This window comes from Saimiri boliviensis, chromosome 3, assembly GCF_048565385.1.
Source record: "Saimiri boliviensis isolate mSaiBol1 chromosome 3, mSaiBol1.pri, whole genome shotgun sequence".
NCBI classification, from domain to species: domain Eukaryota; kingdom Metazoa; phylum Chordata; class Mammalia; order Primates; family Cebidae; genus Saimiri; species Saimiri boliviensis.
The window spans coordinates 82,901,090-82,923,274 of NC_133451.1; the positions used below are offsets into that span (position 1 = coordinate 82,901,090).

The following is a 22,185-nucleotide window of genomic DNA, read 5'->3' on the forward strand; positions in this document are numbered from 1 at the left end:
AAGAGCAAAGTTAAAATGAAATGTTAGAGCTCTTGGCTTCAAACAAAACACATAAAATATGAGTAGAAAAAAGAGGGGCAGGGAGGGGAGGGGAGGGGAGGGGAGGAGAGTGGAGGGAAGGGGAGGGAAAGGAAAGGGAGAGGAGGGGAAGGAAGAGGAGACGGTAGGGGAGGAGATAAGGGAGAAGGAGCTCTCTCTGCTCATCAACTAGAGGGTGATGAGCCAAATACCCTCAAAGGGTATGAAAAGTCAAAATCAGTACCATTACTCTTCTTTCAGTGTTCCTGATCTTAAAGCACAGCCATTAATCCACTTCTTCAAGCTAGACATCTGGTACCCCTACTTGTGACATTCCTCTTCCTCCAAGTTTCTGGCTAACTGTGAGCAAACGTTGTTACTTGAATGATGAATGAGTATCTCAATGAGGTCATTAATAAGCATTTCAAGCCAAAGAGTTTGCTTATTTCTATTCACCAGGATCATTTTGATCAGTTTGAAATATGAAATAAATTATTTCGAAGCTCATAATGAACAAATTAAATACTTTCATTGAAACCATCCAAATTTTTTTAGCATTCCAAAGATGGGACCACAACTGCAGATGTTTATTAGAGTATTCTTAAATTATTATAGAAACTCAGAACTTTATTGCTAAATTGGACTTTTGACAATTTTCTAGTAGAGCTCCCTCACTATATGTGAAAGAGTTTTAGGAGATCTGCACAATGTTATCCAGGCAGGTGGTGTATGAGCAGAGATAAAGATTAGCCACTTTCACTCCCAGTCCAATGTTTATTTCCACAACTATGCTCCAATTTCTAGGTTTTATGTCTTCATTTTCATATTAGAAATCAGTAAGAAACTATAGTACCCGAAAGGGAAATATCTCTAAATGATTAATTTTGTCACATCATTTAGATTTCTGCTTTAAATACTAAGACAAATGTGACATTTTTTAGATGGGTGGAAAGCAAACCCAGTTTTGTAAAAAACGAAGCCCTTTCATGCTCCATTTGCAATTTATATTGTATGCCTTAAATGCAGGTGAATAAAGGATGGTACATGTTTCCCTTGTTACTTAATATTCTGAATCAATAAAATTCTCTAGTTAAATCTAGTTGTCCATAATTCAATGTATAAAGATCCAAAGAAAGGTAAGTTTTGAGGAAGTGCTTGGGGAAGTGATATTGTGGGTTGAAAAGTACTATTGTCGTCCAGTCTATTCCAACTGACTGTGCAATCTTGACTACCCACTTCCTCTGTAGATTTCAGTTTCCTCATCTGTACAATCAAAAGATTGATCTAAATCATGGGCTCTGAACAGAGGATCGGTCAATGGACTTCCCATTAAGCCCTTTGTTGTGTGTATGTGAGTGCACTTCTTTTCTGGGAAGAGGGTCCATAGCTTTTATTAGATTGTGAAAAGGGTCTGAGACACAAAACTGGTTAATTGACTGTGTACTATTTTAAACTGAGTCCCTCTTAACTTGTGAAATCTTACAAAGCTGTAAATAGAATTATAATTTTAGATGAAAACCAGGAATTAAAATTATTATTATCCCTAATAAGATCATTTGAAAAGCATATTTTGTACAAAGGGGTACCATCATGACCAACAATGCATTCAAGCATTGGCTGAAGAACTTCACTAGAAGTCTAGTCAGGATTTGCCATAATTAGCATCCATCACACCAGACAATAGACATGTAACTACATGCAGTAAATCTAAATATATCACAGATATTTTTGTTCTGCCTTTTTATTATCAGTGTTTTAATGGGCTATCAGGGTAAGACTGCTACCTAGGATTACATGAAGCCGAAACAACTCAGAATAGTTTGCCAGCAAATAAAACTGCTTTCTCACAATTTTCAAGATATTCATACAAAATCATTTTGATTGCAACTATTGGATAGCTGAATAGCACTGTTCTTATACTAAGTATATGATTATAAAAGACCCAGATATAAAAGTCATTCTGCTTACTCACTTATTTCCTTCCTTCCTTCCCTCCTTAATTTAATAAATGTTTGTAAATTGTCTAGTATAAGTTGGCAACTCTCCTAGACACTTGTGAACTATCAGTGAAAAATGTAAATATATTTCACTCTCATGGTGCCTACATTCTATAAGGGAAAAATAAAATAAACAACATACATTAAAGTAAGCATATTATTTACTGTATTTAAAGGTGATGAACACTTTGGCAAAAAGAAAGAAAGAAAGAAAAAAAGACTAGGGAGCCTGGGCACACCAGAGGTGAGGAGGGTACCCATTTCACATAGGTTAGAGCAGGCCTCCTCAAAAATGTGTCAGGATGAGGGTATGCTTGATTTGTTCAAGAAATAGCAAGGAGGCCATTGTGGCAGGGAAAAAGCAAAAATTATTTTGCTGTTGTAGTGGTGACATTTGTAAAATTTAATCATTGACACCTCATATTGTATTAGTTCCATATTTAAAATGAAAGTTATATTATCTTTCGTACAATCTTATTTGTGTCCCATATTTGTCAAAAAAATTCAGTCAAAATTCTTCTCAGAATTTTAACTTACCTCAAAAGTATGATCTCTGATTGGTATGTATTTTAAGTCTCTCAGTTCCCACAAACATGTATTTGGTAATGAACTGTTATGTAATATGCAAATATGCCATTTAATAAGAGATGATGTCACTATAAAGAAATCAAGTAAAAGAACTCTATTTTGAAAATTAAGAAATTAGGCACAAAGAGATTTGTTATTCCAGTGAAGAGAAATTCCAAGACTTACAGTTAACATGAAAGCCCTCATTCTTTCTGAAATGTCACACTGTTCCTTTGGCATTTTAATAAATTGTTTGTTTCATTAGCTTTCTTCCAGAAATTGAAAAAATCATAATTGTACCATTTTCATGGCATTTATCTGGGTTAATGCCTGAAGAAAACAAGACCTATGTAAAGGTAGCACTTTTTCACAAGGGGAGGGTCAGGTAGCCATTTCCCACAGTAAGCATCTTGTTCCTGCCTCCAGGCCTCACATGAAAAGGAACCATGATCTCACCAGCTTGTAAATGTAACACAAAGTGTGCACAGCCATACCTTGCCCAAGTGGTCCTTTTTGACAAAGCCGGTGGCTGCTGCAATGTTCCCTGCTCCCTCCACCGTCTTCTGGGCTACTGCTGTCACACCCGTCACCACCGCTCCTCCGACATTTGTTACTTGCTCTTTGGTCTTCTCAGCCACTGGTACAAATCAAGAACAACAACAGATTAAAGGGTGGTAGAGTAACAGTGACTTAAAATCATTCCACTTCCACTAGCCATCAACTTCTATACACTTGTATTTACACATGCCAAAGACAACTGAGGGGTCAGAAGAAACAGTAACTAAGATTTCCAAGTCAATGTGGTTCAACCAAACATTGAATCTTGGCTAAGATATTTTTACTATAACTATGCGGTATTAAAAGTGCTTCAGGTTTAAGGATCAGGAATGTAAAGCCATGAGTGATTTGGATTTGGTTTATACTAAGGAAAGTTTAGAGAAAGCAATGCTTACATGTGCAGTTATAGTTAAACCAGACTTAGCATGAATATTTCTTTATTTCAATTCAGTGTCAATCCTTTGATCTCACCCAGCAAGTTTATTTCCATCACACCTTCTAAGCAGCACAATACATACTTCTGAGTTTTTTTATTATTTTTTTTTGAGACGAAGTTTCACTCTTGTTGCCCAGGCTGGAGTGCAATGACATAACCTTGGCTCACTGCAACTTCTGCCCTTCAAGTTCAAGCGATTCTCCTGCCTCAGTCTCCTGGGTAGCTGGGTTTACAGGTGCCCACCACCACATCTGGCTAATTTTTAAAAATATTTTTGTTTTTAGTAGATACATCATTTCACCATGTTGGCCAGGCAGGTCTCAAACTCCTGACCTCAGGTGATCCACCCATCTCAGCCTCCCAAAGTGCTGGGATTATAGGCATGACCCACTGCACCCAGCCCATACTTATTTATGTGTTCAGACATGGTATTATCACATATGTATGATTAATAGCATAAGAGATGGCTATGAAGGAACTTGGATCTTTTTATAGAACTTCAGGTAGTGAAACAGAAGTGTTCTTAAAAAGCAAAATTTGCAGTAATTTAATAAGAGCAAAGGAGCTAGATAGTATGAAAATGAAGAGGCAACTGAGCACCCTAACGATTTCTTTTCACAAAAGAAAATGTGATATGGCCATTCAGTAGATTTATTTTAGAAAGTTAATATGTTTGAGAAGACAATGTAAATAATTTGAATTGGGTTTATAAGCAGAAATTTAATTTCATATCACAAATTCTCTTGTTCAGTGAAATAAGCCAGAAACAGAAAGGCAAACACCACATGATCTCTCATGTGGAATCTAAAGAAAAAAAAAGAGTTGATATCATAGAAGCAAAGAGTAGAACAGTGGAGGCAAGTGGAGGATGGGGACAGGTTAGTTGTATTCTTCCTTAGGTGCTCATCTAAAAAAATGAAGGCACATTTTCTTGATATGCTTTGTACTCCCCAGGTAAGCCTCAGTCTGAGAGGAGTTACACCATGTCAGCTGTTTAGTGCTATTCACATGATTACTGTATAGGTTTCATCTCTCCAGTTGAAGATGCCCATAGTTAAATGGTGTGGACAAAACAATTTGTTTTCAAATACGTTACATACGTCATAGAAGCTAAAGGTCTGTAAGGACAAGAGGCTTTCTCTTTAATTCAGGCAGTGGGGGGAAGCCTGACATAGCCACGCAGCCCAAGACCAGAAAGGGTCCACAGCAGTGTTGCTCTTTGCCTTTTAGGCTGGAATTTTGTACAACTACCTATTAACTCTGTGCCACTTCTGAGGATATGGCTGATGTCTCCTTAAGATTAAATTTGTAAAATTGTAAATTGAATTTACAATTCAAAGTTCGATTTAAATGCCAGTGAAAAGCTGTACTGAAAATTTATGTTTTAAAACATTTCTAAAATGTTGATCCTTTAAAAATAGTCAATTACGTGTTTCAAGTTGTCATTCTTTGCCTTTTCAACGACGTGAATTGAAAATTTTGCTTAAAACGAATATTTTGTTAAAATCTCAAAGCAAGTTAAAGATAGGTTTTGATATTTTTACAGATTCAGCCACAAATTTTAGAATATCTGCATAACCTTTTATATATGTAAAAATTTTAATCTAGTTTTAATGTAATACACTGCACAGTGAAATATACTCTGCACATTGTTATAATTTCACTGTTTTATTATTGTAATTATAAATAAAATAGTTACATTACAAAATGACAGGGTGTACAGGTAGTAATAATCGACACATTTAAAAACATTTCTGTAGAACTGATTTCTCTAGTAGGGTCTCCACTGACCTTGAACCTTTATTTTTCCCCCTTAAGGCCTTTTACACTATTTCTCTGCTCATTGACATTCCAAACAAAGGGTGACAAAACAGAAGGAAAAAAGACACATTCATATTAGTACATTTTGGGTCTAATAAATAGTATCTATTTTCAGCAATTGAGTTTTTTGAAATCAGGGATTCTGCTTTATTTTTCTTTATATTATTTCATAGCAGATAATAATTTAGAATATACTAAGATGAATTTAGCATCTATCTCTAATGTCTGTATTAATATAAATAATAGGGTTATATTTCACTTCAGCTAAGTTAAAAATACATTTCCAAAAAGAAAATGTGATACCAACTTTCAGAATAGATATGGTAAAATCTAACCTTTGACATTAAACAAAATTATAGTTTTGAATTGTTATACAAATGATAGATTCAAACAAAATAATTTAAAATAATTGACTAAAGAAATTTAAATCATAACGTGTTGAAAATTAGTTTTGTTCATTATGATGTAATAAATTGTATGAATAAATTGTATGTAATTAATGTATGAAGAATCAAAACCTTCAGAAAATCTCCAGTGTTAGAAATTTCTTTATACCATACTTGTATGAAAAAGAAGTAACTTTATATCATAGTTTATTTTTAAAATACATTCAAAAACATGTCATTCAGTAAGTTTAATTAAATACATTTTTTATATTTCTATAATATGATGCATTAAGTTGATAACTGAAATAATTTCCTGAGATCAAATTGCCAGGATTTAAGTTGGTGAATTTTACATTTATATTATCTAATGAGGAGAATTTATTTTCCTTGAACTTTGTAGGTAGAAAGCTCCCAGTTCATTTACTGAAATCTGTATTTCTGCAAAAACAACAATGACAAAAAAATGCTAATGGGATGAATTTGAGGGAAATTATTTCTTTCATTTCTTTAATATTAGATAATATTAGGTACTATGTGGTAGTTCTAAAAACAAATAACAGCACTTAATGTTACCCATAATAAACATTTACATCAGGCATAATATGCAAATTATTCTCCCTTTCTCTAACCATTGAAGTAATTATCTTTCTTTTCATAATTAGACTGAAGAATTTTATATTAAGTAATCCTACTCAAAAAATTAATTCATTTATCTGCTGATTTATCCCAATGTATTTCTCATAGCCATAGTAGTTATGACAGCATTTTTGGTAATTCACTACTGCCAGGGTGTTCACAGGTGTGACGGCTGTAAACGTGGCCCATGCTGAAATCACCATGTCCTTACTGCTTAGCAACATTTTCCATGGTTTTCTGTGAAACATTAGTTTCATTCAACCCTAGTATCTAATGAAGAAATGTTTAAATAATCAAAAAGTTTGAAGAGTCCTGATTTAAACTATGTAATGCAAATTTCTTTACTGTAAGACATCTCAGCTTCCTTAATATACTGAAGAGAAAATAAAGCATGTAAAGTCTCCCAACATTGTACCGTGTTGGAAACTTAAGTTTGTGTCCTTCAGAAAACATTTTATAAAATGTTGTCTACTTGTACAAACTTCAGTCTCTCTCTTTCTCTTTCACACACACACACACACACACACACACACACACACAGAGAGAGAGAGATATGTGTTTACATTTTGGCAATCTGGAGAAGACTAATGCAGCCCATCTCCACTGTCTCCATTAGATCATTAGGTGACAGTAATATTTGGGTTCTTTAATTTTTACCACTGACTCCAAAACATGGCACATGCTTGTCTGCTTTCTAAACCTCATGGGTTCTTCCTCAACTACTAAATGGAACACCGTTAAACTAGAGACTAACCCTCTTCAGATAGCAGAATCTCCAACTCTCTGCTATCTAGTTCTTATTATAATTGTGCTTCACAGTATCATATTTATAGGAGGTCCCTACAAGGCAACACAGTTCATTTACTTGCCCAGTTTCTGTTGGATTTCAACAGAGCCCATTAAAGGGGCATAATTAGCTTCTAACAGAACCAGTTTCAAAGGAGTCTGTTTTATTTTTACACTCTCGTTTTTAAATCAAAAGTATTCATTTAAAGAAATATTTTTCTCCACTAGTTGTAAAAATGTTGTGCAAGAAAATTCATTGAATTATTTTATAGGCGAGGAAGCTAAATCACACAGAGGTGAAGAATCTTGCACAAAAAAACACAGATGGTAAGGAATAAGCAGGAAGTTGAACCAAGAATATCTGACTCCTGTGTTTTTAGTCCTAACCACAACACTGTTTTAAGATTCCCGTATCATTTTTCCCGTTTCCATTTTATAATTTAGTAATAGGAACATTTTATTTTTATAGGCGCTATTGTACTTAATGCTTTCTGATCATATAAATTATATTTCTGATTATATCTTTTCTTTTACCACACCTGCCAGGAAATATGGAGTACTTGCAACAGGAAACTTAATTACAGCATCTGTGAGCTTTTAGTTTATTAATTTGGCTCTTTGATTTTTTGATTTTTCTATTTCTGGCACTCTCACCCTCATCTTCCTCATCATCTTATGATGATAATCATCATTTTTCGTATTTCTTGATTGTAAATCTTATTGACTTATTCAAATTCTTGGTAAATTTAGGCCAAATAAATAACATAATCAGAAATATAATAAGTAATTGCACAATAGTATTTGTACAAATAGCTATACTATAATAATACAAATATAAATATAATAATCTACTGACTGTCCAGTGATGCTTCCTGAAATGTACTCTGAATTATCAAAGGAATATTATAATCAGTATAGTTGAAGATCAAAACATTTTATAGTAATCAACAGAAATTTTACTCTTTTATAAAAAAATAATGGCAATATTCACATTTTGTCAGCAGTTTGTCAATCCATTTTGAGTCAGAATATTTAAATGCCCAGTTACTATAAATTAAACATAGAGTATCAATTCAAAGCCATCATTATTCTTGGCAAGTAAGTATATTTTTTATTTATTTATAATCAATATTTACCTATTTAAAAATACTTCCTAAAGACTTCAGTTTAAATAAGACTGATATGCTCTTAGAATGCTCAATATTTGTTTTACAATTTCATTCTGAGTGTTCATTACTGGGCCACATTAATCACTAGATAGTTTAAATATCATCTTTGGATATAAGCCCAATGGAGCTTACCTGTTGCCACACCATGCACCACTCCCTCCTTGGTTTTGGAGCCTACAAAAACACACAAATTCAAGACATAAGTCTCAAACTGGCCTTAAATTGCTGATTCGCTAGTTTTCAGTACAACCTAATTTAAAAATCTCAATCTTTGGAAGTCTATATATAATTACATCTTCAGGGAAAAATATACCTATATATCCTAAAACTAAAAGAAGGAACTCCAGTAACCATTACGATAAATAGAAGAAAGCCAAGCTAACAGGAGGTCCTCTCCAACTAAGATTTTAGCTCAAAATAATGATTTTATCCTCTTTGTTCCCACATCACATATCAACTTAGAGAGGAGGGAAAAAAAATGAGATAACACTGGGGCTCAGTGAGAAGATGATTTTGGATTCAGAACTGTAGAAGCTTTAAAAGTACAGCACAAGAGATAGATTAAGATTAGTCAACCCATGAAACAAAAGAGGGAGGGAGAGAAGGCTTTACCATGTGCTGAACACCCATTATGTAAAAGGCATTTTTACATATCATCTTATTTAATCTTCATAATATCCATTTAGAATAGGTATATTGTGCCCATTTGATGAAATAAAAAATGCTAGTTAAGTAATTTATCCAACATTACATATGTAATAACAGGTTATAAGCACATTCAAACTAGAGTCTCTATACAAGATAAGAATGTCCTCCAAACCTTGACCATTACTAAACTTGTATACAAATAATCATTATGTATATTATTGAAGCTACGCTTGTTAACAATTTTATTTATATCCTCTCTAATGTTGGATTTTTCAGTGTAACTCACTGTGTAATTTGTATATGGAATAGGCATGATTTTTATGTTTTACAGAATTGTCCTACTCCTTTTAAACTTTGGATCAGTTTACAAAATGGTACCATTTGCACTTTAATGTCATGATATATTTCTTACAGTGTATTTAACATAAGGTGTATTTTTCAGCATCACTTCCTCTGGGACACTTTCATTCTTCATCACCTCTTTCCCCATTTATATTGATAACCTTCACCTTCAATACATTCCTCTGACTGCCTAGCTAGAGTCTCCCGAATTACAGCACTGACAACATCCTCAGGGGTGACTACTTCTTATATAAATCAACTCATGTTTGATTCAAATTTGACTTCCAGCATGTCTCACTTAATTTCTTTGCTGCGCTTTCATCTTTGTTGGTCAGTTTCCCCTTTTGATTGCCCATTTTTTGAAACATCATATGGGCTCAGCACTGGGAAACAAAGTGGCCACACAACTATGGGCAATGCTGCCTGTATGAACTGCATAACAGAAAAGCGACCAATCACCAAAAAGCTTTGAAAGAAGTGCTGTGGTTTTGTCACCGATTATAGTGGGTTCCTGTTATTTATGTAATGATTTGAAGCCTGAAGATTTAGCAGCAAAATTTGCACTTTATGCAATTACTCTCAGCTAGTATACTATGATAAGAAAATCTAAATTGTATTGCTAGTGGGTGGAGTTATTTAACTAACCATGGTAACTGGAATTTGTGTGTGCTGGACCTAGGCAGAGTGAGAACAGCTGGTATTTAAGAGAATATGTCTCAATTTCTGTCTCTCACCCTCTGCACCCCATATTGCCTTAAAAATGACTAGTAGTAAGAACTGTCTAACAGCTGGTCTGCGGTCTTTCTTCTCTGCCTCAGCAGCACCTAAGAATTTGACCTTTGGTTAAATCATGAAATGTATTCTGAATCAAAGACAATGAGACAGAAGCAGAGAGTAGAATTAGGATTATTAGAGGCTGACCAAGGGTAAGAGGGAGGGGAGGATATGGCAAGGTTGGTTAAGGAATACAAAATTGCAGCCAAATATGAGGACTAAGTTCTAGTGTTCTATGGTATCGTAGGGTGATATACTTAACAATAGTTTATTGTGTATGTTCAGAAATCGAGAACAGAGAATTTTTAATGTTCTCACCACAAAGGAATGGTAAATGTTTTAGGTGATGGATATGTTAATTACCCTGATTTGATCATCACACATTGTATACATGTATGAAAATATAATTCTGAATCCCACAAATATATGCAATTATTACATCTCCACTAAAAATGAAAGAAAAATTAAAAAGAGAGTAGCATATGACCCAGAAATTCCTCTCCTGGGCACAGATCCACATGAAAAGATGGCTCACCATTTTGGGCCATTATGTGTACTCCCAATGGCCCAACATGGTGGCTTTGCTTGTAATCCCAGTGCTTTGGGAGGCTAACGCAGGATGATCACTTATAAATATATGAGGAATTTTAAAAATACCAAAACTAATATTCATTTAGCATATTTATTTAGCATACTATAATTTAAAACATTAAAAATTAAAGTGTTCTATTTCTTTATTTCTTTGTAAAAAACTTATCAAGAGTAATTTAAGCAGTGCTTGTCTTCTCATTGCATAACTTCCTTTATGGAGTAGGCATGTGTTTTACATTTTACAGAATTGTCATATTCTGTTTTCAATTTGGATTAGCAGTTTGAGACCTGGGAAACAGAGTGAGATGCTATCTCTACAAAAAATTAAAAATTAGCCAGGCATGGTGTGGCATGCCTGTAGCCCCAGCTACTTGGGAGGCTGAGGCAGGAGGAGCTCTTGAGCTCAGAAGTTTGAAAGTGCAATAAGCTATGATCTCACCACTCCATTGCAGCCGGGGCGACAGCAAGAACCTGTCTCTAAAAAAGAAAACAGCCACAACTAAAGTATTTACTGATAGATAGGTTGATAAAAAGACTGTGGTACATAGATACAATGGAATATCTGTCAGCCCTAAAAAGAACAAGATCCTACCATTTACAACATGGATGAACCCAAGCAACATTATGCTATAAGAAATAAGCCAAATACAGAAAAATGTTACATTATCTCACATATATGTTGAAGCTTGAAACAAAATTTAAATATACAGAGATAAAGTAAAAAACAGGGTTAATGGGGTGGAAAAATGAGTAGAAAATAGAAAGACATAGGACAGAGGATCCAAGCAGTAGCAAATATGTAGGATGAATAAGTGTATAGATCTAATGTACAAGGACTATCGGTGATAAAATTGTACTATATTTGACAATTCTGTTAAATGTAAAACACATGCTAAGTAAATAGATTTTAGCTGCCCTTGCCACAAAAACAAACAACAAAAAAGGTAACTATGAGAGATTATGAATATATTAATTTATTTCAATATAGTAATTTTTTAGTATCTAATGTATCCCATAACATCATGTTGTATACCCTAACAACAAACTTTACATAGAAAAAAGGTTGTCACTAAACAACACCATTAGAAATTATACTTAATTTTTATAAACATGCAACATATTATATATTTTTGTAGTGTAACCCCAAATAAAGATACATATATACCTTTAAAAAAAGAGATAAATAAGAGTCCTTATAAGACTACTATGTATCAAACCAATAAGCTGTTGTTTGAGGTCATAATTATTTGCTAGTAATCTGTAATTGATGATTAGCCTTTTATTTATGAGTAATCTGTAACTGATACCATACAGCTACAAAATGGGTACCAAGTGGTTACGTGACTAGCAAGATATAAATGCTGCAGGGACATCACAGCTAATGGCTTCCCTGAGTGGAGGTGTCCCACACCCACCCTATCTTGACTTCCCAATCTCAAAAGAGCACAGAGGGGAGAAAAAGGTCAGAAGTAATATCTGGGAGTTTGAGGACCCAGCTATCCCAGCTGCGCATGTTATGTTGACTTTGTCAACTTGGTGAGGTGAAGCACATTTTAACTTGAGAATTTGCCATCAATCACACTGATGGCTTCTGCTGCTTATTGAGCAGAGTGGCATTGAAAGAGACTCAAAGATCATCATTTTCTCGTACTTCTTGCATGTATATTACTTAGCATTATAGAAACATAATTACATCTTTCTGGTTTTGAATTTAAATCTAATTAATAATTTCTGGGTCATTTGGAGAAATTTTTGTCTATTAAATTGAAGTATGTTGACTGAAAATTTGTGTACGATGATTTAAAAAGTAGTTGTTAAAGTATGTTCTTTTTTTTTTTTTTTTTTTTTTTTTTTCCCCCGAGACGGAGTTTCGCTCTTGTTACCCAGGCTGGAGTGCAATGGCGCGATCTCGGCTCACCGCAACCTCCGCCTCCTGGGTTCAGGCAATTCTCCGGCCTCAGCCTCCTGAGTAGCTGGGATTACAGGCACGCGCCACCATGCCCAGCTAATTTTTTTGTATTTTTAGTAGAGACGGGGTTTCACCATGTTGACCAGGATGGTCTCGATCTCTTGACCTCGTGATCCACCCGCCTCGGCCTCCCAAAGTGCTGGGATTACAAGCTTGAGCCACCGCGCCCGGCCTAAAGTATGTTCTTATAAAGGAATGAGATTACTTTTCTTATGAGGCTTCTACCAAACAAACACCTGCGGCGGTAAGTGAATTTATAAAATGGTCTTTGGTCACTTCCAATCTTTCAAACTAGTTATATAATGAAGGACAAAAAGATAAATAGAAAGCATGTTGGCAAAGTAAGTATTTCATTGGATAGTTTATTTGATAGCAATAACCATGGCTCCTATATATAACAGTGTGCTCAATTATTCATATGTCCTGTCTTATGACATTCTCACAAAAATAGCAAGGTAGTTGCCATTTTGTAAAACATATTTTTACTAATCAGGGAAGTGATACTCAGGGATGTTAAATAACTTCCTCAAGACCCTAAAGGTAATAAATGATGTAGCCTCGACTGAAACTTTGGTTTGTGTGACAAGTGCATGTTCTTTACATTCTATCAGTAGTCAGCAAACTACAACCTACAAGACAATTCCAGCCTACCACCTGTCTTGAAAAATGAAGTTTTATTGGAACATAGCCACACAGTTACTGTTTATGACTACTTTCACACTTCAACAGCAGAATTGAGATATAGTTGTTTTTTGTTTGCTTATTTGTTTGTTGAGACAAGGTCTCACTCTGCCACCCAAGCTGGGGTACAGTGGTTCAATCTCAGCTTACTGCAACCTCTGCAGTGAGCTGTATGACTCAAGCCATCCTCCCACCTCAGCCTCCTGGGTAGCTGGAAATACAAGTGCATGCTACCACACCTGGCTAATTTTTGCATTGTTTGTAGACACAGGATTTTACCATGTTGTCCAGGCTGGTCTCTAACCTCTGGGCTCAAGTGATCCATCGGCCTTGGGCTCTCAAAGTGCTGGGATTAGAGCACTGCACCTAACCAAGACACAGATCTCATGGCTTAAAACATGTGCTATCTGCTTCCTTACCAAAAAATGTTGCCAACCCCTGGATATACTATTGTGTCTCCACATGGTCATTTTTCATCTTAAATTCTGTGTATAAGTTCAACTTTCAGTTAGACCTCAGAATGCAACCGATAAATAATTTATAGAAAGTGCTACATGTTAAATACCACAAGAGACGTTGAAATGATTTCAATGAACAGTTACAAAATAACTGAAGTCAAAGAAACTTGTACTTGCAGAACTTGGAAATCTGAGGACAAATGGAAAGATACTGAAAAACTGCATGTTACTGAATCAGTATTCCAAATTCCATCTAAAAAGGTAAAATTCACACCTCATAAAAATTTAAAATTAACTCATCAATTTTTTCCTCTTGTAACACTATTCTAATGACTTTCTAAAAATATGTTTTAAGGTAGAAAAAAGTAATTTAACTGGAGATTTGTCTAAATAATGGGACAGTGGCATATGCCTATAATCCTAGCTACTCAGGAGGCTGAGGTGGGAGCATCACTTGAGCCTAGGAGTTCAAGGTTGCAGTGAGCTATGATAGCATCACTGCACTCCAGCCTGGGTGACACAGCAAGATCCTGATTCTAAAAACTAAAAAACTAAATTATATGTATCTGCTGTGAACTTTGATGAGAGGCATTCATATAAATCATTACAAGTATAAAATTACCCCCACTGATCTATCTTGAAGAGGCAGTGTAGATTTCTTCCTCTTTTCAGGCATAGATGGAGCACGTGTTTCAGCTATGCAACCCAATATGCTCATCCTCCATCTGACTGTTCATCCTGTGACTCTTACTGCTATAGTTGCCACCAGAGAAGGTGAAAAAGCTCAGAGGAGAAAGAAGAGAGGAAGAATAGGCAATGTGTCTATGTTGAGTATGTGCATGTGTGTGTGTGTATCTATGCCTGTGGATGAGTGTGTGTGTCTATTCCTTTCCAAGGAATTTGAAGTGGTTTGTAAAATAACACTCAATTTAACACAGTTCAACATACAGAAAAGAGAGTCAGAGTCTGAATATATACCCCAAGGTGGGACTTTAGGAAAGTAAGTAATAAGCATCAATTTTATTTATTCTTCTAGTGTGTGTGTCATTTGATGGATGAACTACATAAATGTTTCTGAGATATTAGCAGCAGCCCTCAAGCACTCTTCTCTGTCCTCAGTGTTCAGAGACCCAATGATCACATGAAGTAACTTTACCAAAGACTAATCTATTATTTCCATTTTAGGGCCACAAATAGGTCTCTTTATACACATCACAGGGACATATCAAAGTCATATTTTAAAAACCAGAATGGATTAAAATCGACAAACATTATTTATGATGGTAAAATATCAAAGACCCATGAATCATTTTGATGCTTAAGAGTATTATTATTTTTTAAAAGACTACAAGTTTTTAAAACTGTTCTCTGAAATGCAGTCATGTAGGCAGAGAAATATTCATTTTTAAAAAGTTCTCAATATTAGAGGAAAATTAAAAATCTGGAAAAGCAAACAGACACATTTTTTAACTATTAGCTCAAATACACACATTCACATTCACCTACCTACACACACCTCTGACTCAGTCCACCCTTTTGACAGGCAATGATGCAAAAATGAATCAAGAGAGAGAACCACCAGCATTTAGAGTACTGATTATCCTGATCCATCAGTCATGAACAAACACCAAAGTGACATCTGGGGTTTACCTACCTACATAGAGGACCCCCTCTTTTGTCTTTCCTGCTGCTTCTGCCACACCCTGTTTGGTTTTCTCAGCAGCAGCCACGACTCCCTCCTTGGCCTTTGAAAGTCCTTTCATGAATACATCCATGGCTAATGAATTCCTTTGCACCACACTGGAGAACATAAAATATACTTTGAATGAGAACTTTTTGAGGAAAAAACAAAGACACTGAAAAATCACTAGGAACCCTCCAAAGTGTGAGACTCTTTTAAGTGTACACTCATTTAACCATTGGACAAAGCAGACATTTTTAGCTCTGGCATTAAAAATTTAGCATCTCCCATCCATCTTGGCTAGTAAAAGTCTGGCCATCTAACCATGGATTAAGATGAATCCTCTGAGTTGTTATTACTGCATTTCAGAAGTGGAGTTGCAAGAAAAGATTCACCGTTTTTCAACTTGCCGGGGTCTAAAGGGTAGCAGTATGAGTTAGAAGCATGGAAGCTCTCCAGCTTACGGTCAGGGTCATCCTTAACGTGAATCCCAGAATAAGGCTACCGGGTTGACGATGGAGAGGCTTGGGGAAGAGTACTAACTACTCACTGGGTGTGGTTGAATCTGGGGCAAACAGCGAGCCCAGGGACTCTGGTTCTAATCCACAAGAACATCCATCCCCCGCCCTCAGCTATCTACCCAGAGCAGGCGCCGCTCACACCCGGCGGCGGTCTCCAGGCCCGCGCCAGCCACCTGAGGAGGCGTTCTCAGCCTCCACCCTAGCGGACCGCGCGCCTGCACTTGTTAACCCTTTACCACCTGTTGACTTGGCCTCCCTGCACTTTCATTTCATTATTTGCCAAACGCAGCTTGCTTACTTTACAGAGAAAAACCGAGAGACCGGGCAGAGGAATTTCAGCTAAGAGAGAAACAAAAGTTGAATGCTCAGGCTCCATGGAGCATCCTTGCGTTTCCCGGGGAAAAGCGGATCCTGGAGTGCGCCTGACCTCTCAGCTCTTGAGGAGAAGGAAATAGCGGAAGCAGGAGGAAAGCCAGGTCCAGTCTCTTTCCTTAGGCTCCCCGAAGGGCAAGCACTCACCGCCCAAAGATCTGGCACAGCGTCCTCACCGCAGCACCACCCCCTCCCGACGCCCACGACCACTTCTCTCCAACCCGGCGTTCTCCGGGATTTCCAAAGACACACGTTTAGATCCACAGGTACTTACCAGAGTCCCTCTGCTTCTCCACAACTCCAATTCCTCCCCACCTCCCTTAAAAAAATTTTTAAACAATTCCCAAATAATATTGAATAGGGAAGAGGGAGGGAAAGGAGAGCACAGGAAAGGCGGAGGCGGCACCGGGAGGGGGACGGTCCCCAGAGGAGGCCGCTGTCAACTCCGCGACGCGAGGCTGGGGGCGTGGGAGGCAAACCCGCTAACCTGTCGTCGAATGGCCACTCCCAGTCCCTCGCTCAGGAGGATGAAGAGAAAGGGAGGCTTGAAGGGAAGGCGGGAGGGCGCGCCCAGGACGCTCTCGGCGGGGCCGGGCCGGGGTCTGCGCTGCAGCCCGCACGCACCTCACTCCCGCGTCGCGGCGCTCGGTCGCTCGCCCCCTCTCTCAGGCCCCTTCTGGTCGAAGCTGTCGTCCTCCGCCTCGTCCTCCTCCTGCTTCTCCTCTCCTCTCCGCCCCCAGCGCTGATTTGTCAGCGCCTCTCCCCGCCCTCTCCCGGCGCTAGCGGTTTCCCTGCCGCGTGCGCTTCGTTCCCTTTCTCTAATGGGGATAGGGCAGGGGGCGCAGGTCAACCATCAGCTCCAGCCGCCTGCATGACCGCGCAAGGCGGGAAAGTGGGGGTGCCTTCGCGCCTCACCTCAAGTTCAGGGTCACGGGCACTGTTTTGGCGCTCGCGAGGGGTTGGGTTTGGGCTGATGCCTCTCCTTCTTTCCCATTCCCCTCCCTTCCTGTCCCCGCCTTTCCCCCAGGTCCTCCCGGGGACCATCCCCTGCCCCGCGTCAGAGTCGACCTGGGAGAGTCGGGGGCCTGAGGGTCGACCACCTAGAGCAGAACCTATCCTTTGGGGGGCTGCTGGAGGAAACAGACAGCGCACGGAGGCTGCTCACACGGCACCGCCGAGAGCACTTCGCCCTCGCATCGCTGAAATTTAATCACCGTCTCCCGGTACATCGTTAAGGGTAGCTTTAGTTCAAATATCACCAAGATTTCCGTTTGCTCTTAATCTAGGACGAGCCCGAAAGGGTCCCGCAGGTGAAGCGGAGACTACTAAGGAAGAGTTACAGGTTAAGGAGGCAGGAGGAGGTTCAGCAAATCCTCTTCCCACCCCACTATCACCATTTTCCTTTCCACCAATCAGCGCCTGCCAGACGCTGATTTTCCCATCAGTGGAACAAGGAATAAATATTCCCCGGCCGTCTAAAACAAGCAGTTCCAAGGCTTTTCGCTCTGGAAATGAGACTTACTTTGCAGGCCCAAGTGCGTGGTCTAGGAGGCAAATCCAGCGTGATTTACCCTACCCGACCATCATATCCATTTCTTCTTCAGCCCCTTCTGAAAGGAGGATGCTACAAACCACTCATCTTTCTGACTTCTGATTCTCGTTGCCCTCAGAACTGACACCCCCTTTTATCTCCCCCACCCTCAACACGCACAAACAGACATACAAACGCGAACTTCAAGACAATTTTTGCATCGCTTAACACATTTTCACCTCTTTCAGAGCTGGAAGGAAGACAGCTGTTCCTAGATCACACCAGAATGGAGAAGCAAGCTCCTCCCACCAGCAGAAAGCCTTTGCTTTCCGTGCCTGGATTCGGAAGATTAGTTAAGCACTGAAAAAGTGGGGGGAACAACAACTCGTTTTTGCTGTATGTTTTTTTAAAAATTGTTTTTATATTTATAGAAAGTAATGTTTTGTCTGATTCTTGCGCTCATTTTGGTTCTGAATTTGAGTAAAATCAAATTTAAACATAAAAAACAACTTTAAAACCACAAGGAACAGGAAGCAAATGATTATACGTAACAGACATATAGAAGATAATGCATATGTGTTCAGTGGAAAATAGCATGAAAGTAAGATCACAGATATTTATTACTTAAACCCTTCCTTGAACTCTTGGTCTGCCCTTTGGAAAAGCAGACTTTCCATAATACAGTAGTTCATATTAATATTTTGTGTTTGCCTACCACCACAGCAAAAAGCTTAGGCTTGGGAGCTAGTATGCTGTCTGGCTTTGAGACCTTGAACAAGTTATGCTCTCCTTCTGTTTCCAGTTTTCTTTTTTGTAAATGAAAGGATAAACTCAGGTGACCGACCTATTCTCAACTTTTTATAATGGGAAATCTTCAAACACACAAAAGTAGACACAATGAAGGGCTCCCATGTGAATATCATCCAACTTTTACATGTTTTTCAATGCATGGCTGATCGTGTCTCATCCATATGTCCACTAACTTTATCAGTACAAATCTTCCCTGTTTTTTTGTCACCAAATTCAAGCTTTGCATATATCTTTTCAGCTGCAAACATTAAGTATGCATCCACAAAATTTAGGAACTGTTTAAAAATAACCACAATATCATTAGATGATTATTTAAAATTGAAGTATAATTTACACCTAGTGAAATGCTCAGATGTTATGTCCCTTTAAGTCACTTTGAAAAAGCCATCTCTTAGTGAAACCCACACCATTTTGAAGATGCAGGACATTTTATCACTCCAGACAGTTACCTTGTACCCTTCATGTGCATGTTCTAGAACCGCATAAAAATCTAATCACATAGTATGAACTTTGTTTCATATCTGTGTGACCTCTTTTACTCAGCATAATATTTGTGAGGTTCATTCATGTCGTTGCATGAATCAGTGATTTGCTTTTTATTATTTTTGTTGCTTCTTTGTATTACTGTTAATAGTATATGTTTTTCATTGTGCCTCATTACAGCTAGTACCTCAATAGACTATTACAACAATTATTTAATATATTATTTCATATGATAAATTTATAGTTTAACAGTGACCTCCTTGAGACCTGGTGCTTTAAGTCAAAGAGATAAATAAAATGACAGATAATTTCAGGTCTTATTAGCAGACCATTGTGAGAGAATTATTTTTGGACAGTTGCATTTCTTATAATATTTAACACGATCCCACACTTTTATATGGTAATTTATTAGTCTTTTGACAAAGGACTAATGTACTATGTTATTCAGTCATAACAAGCAGATAAGTTATATTTTATGTAGCTTTTATAAACAGAGAACCTGAGTTCCAAGAGTTTTGGTGATAGGCTGAGATCACCTAGCTTTTTTAACTGGCAGAGCTGAGACAATTTAGCAGAAACTGTTACAGAAGGCACAACTGTCTCTGAATTAGCAGTTTCTGTCTGAAGCCTCACAGACTGGGTGTGGTAAAATGTGAGAAGGAAAAAGGTAGAACCCAGATCTGTTAGAAATAGCCTTCGAATTTGGATGTGACAATGGAAATCAAGAAGAACTTATGTTATTATAAAACAGTTCATTCATATGTATAGTTTTGCCTTTTCTATATTGGTATTCCTCAGTAGGGGAGATGATTTTTCACTACCCACAAAAAAAGAAAATTATAAACTAATTTTGTTGTCATGATTATAACTATATGTTTAACTCTTTCAATCCTCAAAATGCTTTGAACACAGTAAACATCCAATGAACTTTTAATTGCAAATAATATTAATAGTAATATTTCATATATTCTAGATCCATATTCTTAAGGAGGGAAAGTTGCTCAAGTACAAAGAAGGGAACTAGAAGTTAAAATAAATATATTTTTTAAATTTTTCTTTTCATTATTGATGAACAGCATGGTCTTCAGTAAATCTTTAGGTTCTGACTTCATATTTCTTTTTAAACTAATTGAATGGCTTGCACCTCATAAGAAATAGGAAGTCAGAACCTACTTGGAAGCATTACTGATATGCACATTCTGTTCATAACTACCATATTCATGTTTGGTTTTCTCTTTACTAAGTGAAATTTAAATATTTTACCACACCTTAATATGACTGTTTTATCTGGATTTAATTTATTGATTTTGCTATAGATTAACATTCTATGAAATGTATGCTTAACCTAGACTTTGCTTATCCCCATAGAACGACTGAATTTTTAGGTATGGTATGCAGTGAACTCATGCTATAGCAAAGACAGCGGAGTAGAATGGCATGAAAATAAAGGTGCTGTCCAATAACAAGTGATTAAAGGGAGGAATGATTTAATGTGTTTGAGAGAAGAAAATACAATGAAAATAAAGGTTCTACCCATTAACGAGTGATTAAAGAGAGGAATGATTTAATGTGTTTAAGTGAAGAAAATGCAATCTTTATTATCTTTGGATAATATTCCATATTTGTTAACACAAGAGGTGATGTAATGTTGACTCTTGAGCTACCTGCTTCTTACGCCCTATCTGCACCTTCCTGTCACCTTCTGTAAACGTATGAGAGAGATGAGGTAGTGAGATCTCAATGGGCTTCTCCTGTAATTTCATAGTGGGTACAGTAGAGAAAGCCTAATGCATACTGTTGGGAGAACATCGTGTATGATTTTGGAAAGGGGGTGAGCATGAGATGGGGGAATAGGTTTACTCTGAAGAAATATGAAGAGCAATGAAGAAGAAGCATCATGTTCAGATTCTCTAATTTGACTCCATGGCCAACTTCATATTGTTTCTATTAGATAACATTTTAAATATTCTTGTGGTTTTGTGGTCCTAAGAATATGAAGGCATGCAAGATTCTAAGATTAAAGATGTTAAAGCTAGATAAAAAAAGACACTTAAATATTTCAAAATCTAGCAAGTTCAAATGACTTTAGTATTAGAAAGAAAAAAACACATTAATGAACCCAAGTAATACACTCAACTCTGCAACTCTGGTGAGCATAATATACTTCTAAGAGTTAATGTACTAGATACAACCTAAATGCAAGGACATATCAAAGTTCTGCTACTCATTAGCAGTGACTCAGAGCAAGTATCTATAACCTCTGTAATCTCTAGTTTTCTCATTAAAAAATGAGAATGATATTTTACTTGTCTTGTATGATTGTTAGAAGGAATGAATAATGTGGTTCATAGCAAAGAGCCAGGCAGAGTGGAGGCTCTCAGTACAAGTGGCTATTGTCATTATCTAGCCTCCATGTTCTTGATGTCCTAGGAAATGCTTTTTGTTTCTTCATTGAAGTAGATTTCCACCTATACCTACCCTCCACAGTCTCCCATCCCACCAGCAACACACATGACATATCTGATGCCTTCCCATCAGTAACTCTGGCTTAGTATGGGTAAGCAAAAAATTTCCAACAATGGATGAAAATTGTGGAGAGATAGAGTGGGAAAGGTCAAGGAACATTGATAGGGATTGTTAATTAAAAATCCACCAAACATCTCTTTTCTCTCCCTAATGTGTGAGTAACAATAACATCACTCAAAGCAGTTGGCAGCCACAGCTTGAAGAAATACAGTAACAATGACAGAATTAACATTTACTATCTTTATTAACATTTTTACATTCATAAACCTGATTTATTTCAAAAGACAGTGGCATAGTCCTGTATGAATTATGTTGATTTGCCAAGAGAAAAAAATAAAATGATACAACAAACGATATTCTAGGTTTGCCAGCCCCTTTGCGTCAGTGGCTCTGAAAGGCTTTAGAATGAAACCCAATTTAGAAA

General features: G+C 37.1%; 1 protein-coding gene and 1 long non-coding RNA gene across 12 annotated transcripts in view; one reads left to right on the forward strand and one right to left on the reverse strand.

The window, feature by feature from the left end:
* The window catches only part of SNCA (synuclein alpha), a 116,523-nt gene extending 98,264 nt beyond the window's left edge, over window positions 1-18,259 (reverse strand). For 2 of the 11 annotated variants that reach the window (XM_074396443.1, XM_003924014.3), the window contains exons 1-4: window positions 18,182-18,259; window positions 15,492-15,637; window positions 8,507-8,548; window positions 3,077-3,219 (exon numbers count right to left, since the gene is read on the reverse strand). In XM_074396443.1, coding sequence (XP_074252544.1) covers window positions 3,077-3,219; window positions 8,507-8,548; window positions 15,492-15,612 — 306 coding nt within the window. In that variant the 5' untranslated portion in view covers window positions 15,613-15,637; window positions 18,182-18,259. Of the gene's footprint in view, window positions 1-3,076; window positions 3,220-8,506; window positions 8,549-15,491; window positions 15,638-15,913; window positions 16,164-16,337; window positions 16,428-16,466; window positions 16,503-16,685; window positions 16,870-16,898; window positions 17,162-17,933; window positions 18,100-18,181 lie in introns of those variants that run through there. The other 9 variants (XM_074396445.1, XM_074396442.1, XM_074396440.1 and 6 more) reach the window with 9 other exon arrangements.
* Window positions 16,343-21,991, forward strand: LOC101035114 (uncharacterized). The gene is made up of 4 exons (XR_744311.2): window positions 16,343-16,677; window positions 18,191-18,338; window positions 21,325-21,384; window positions 21,693-21,991. It is a non-coding gene; the product is annotated as an uncharacterized LOC101035114 (long non-coding RNA).
* Window positions 21,992-22,185: the final 194 nt, after the last annotated feature.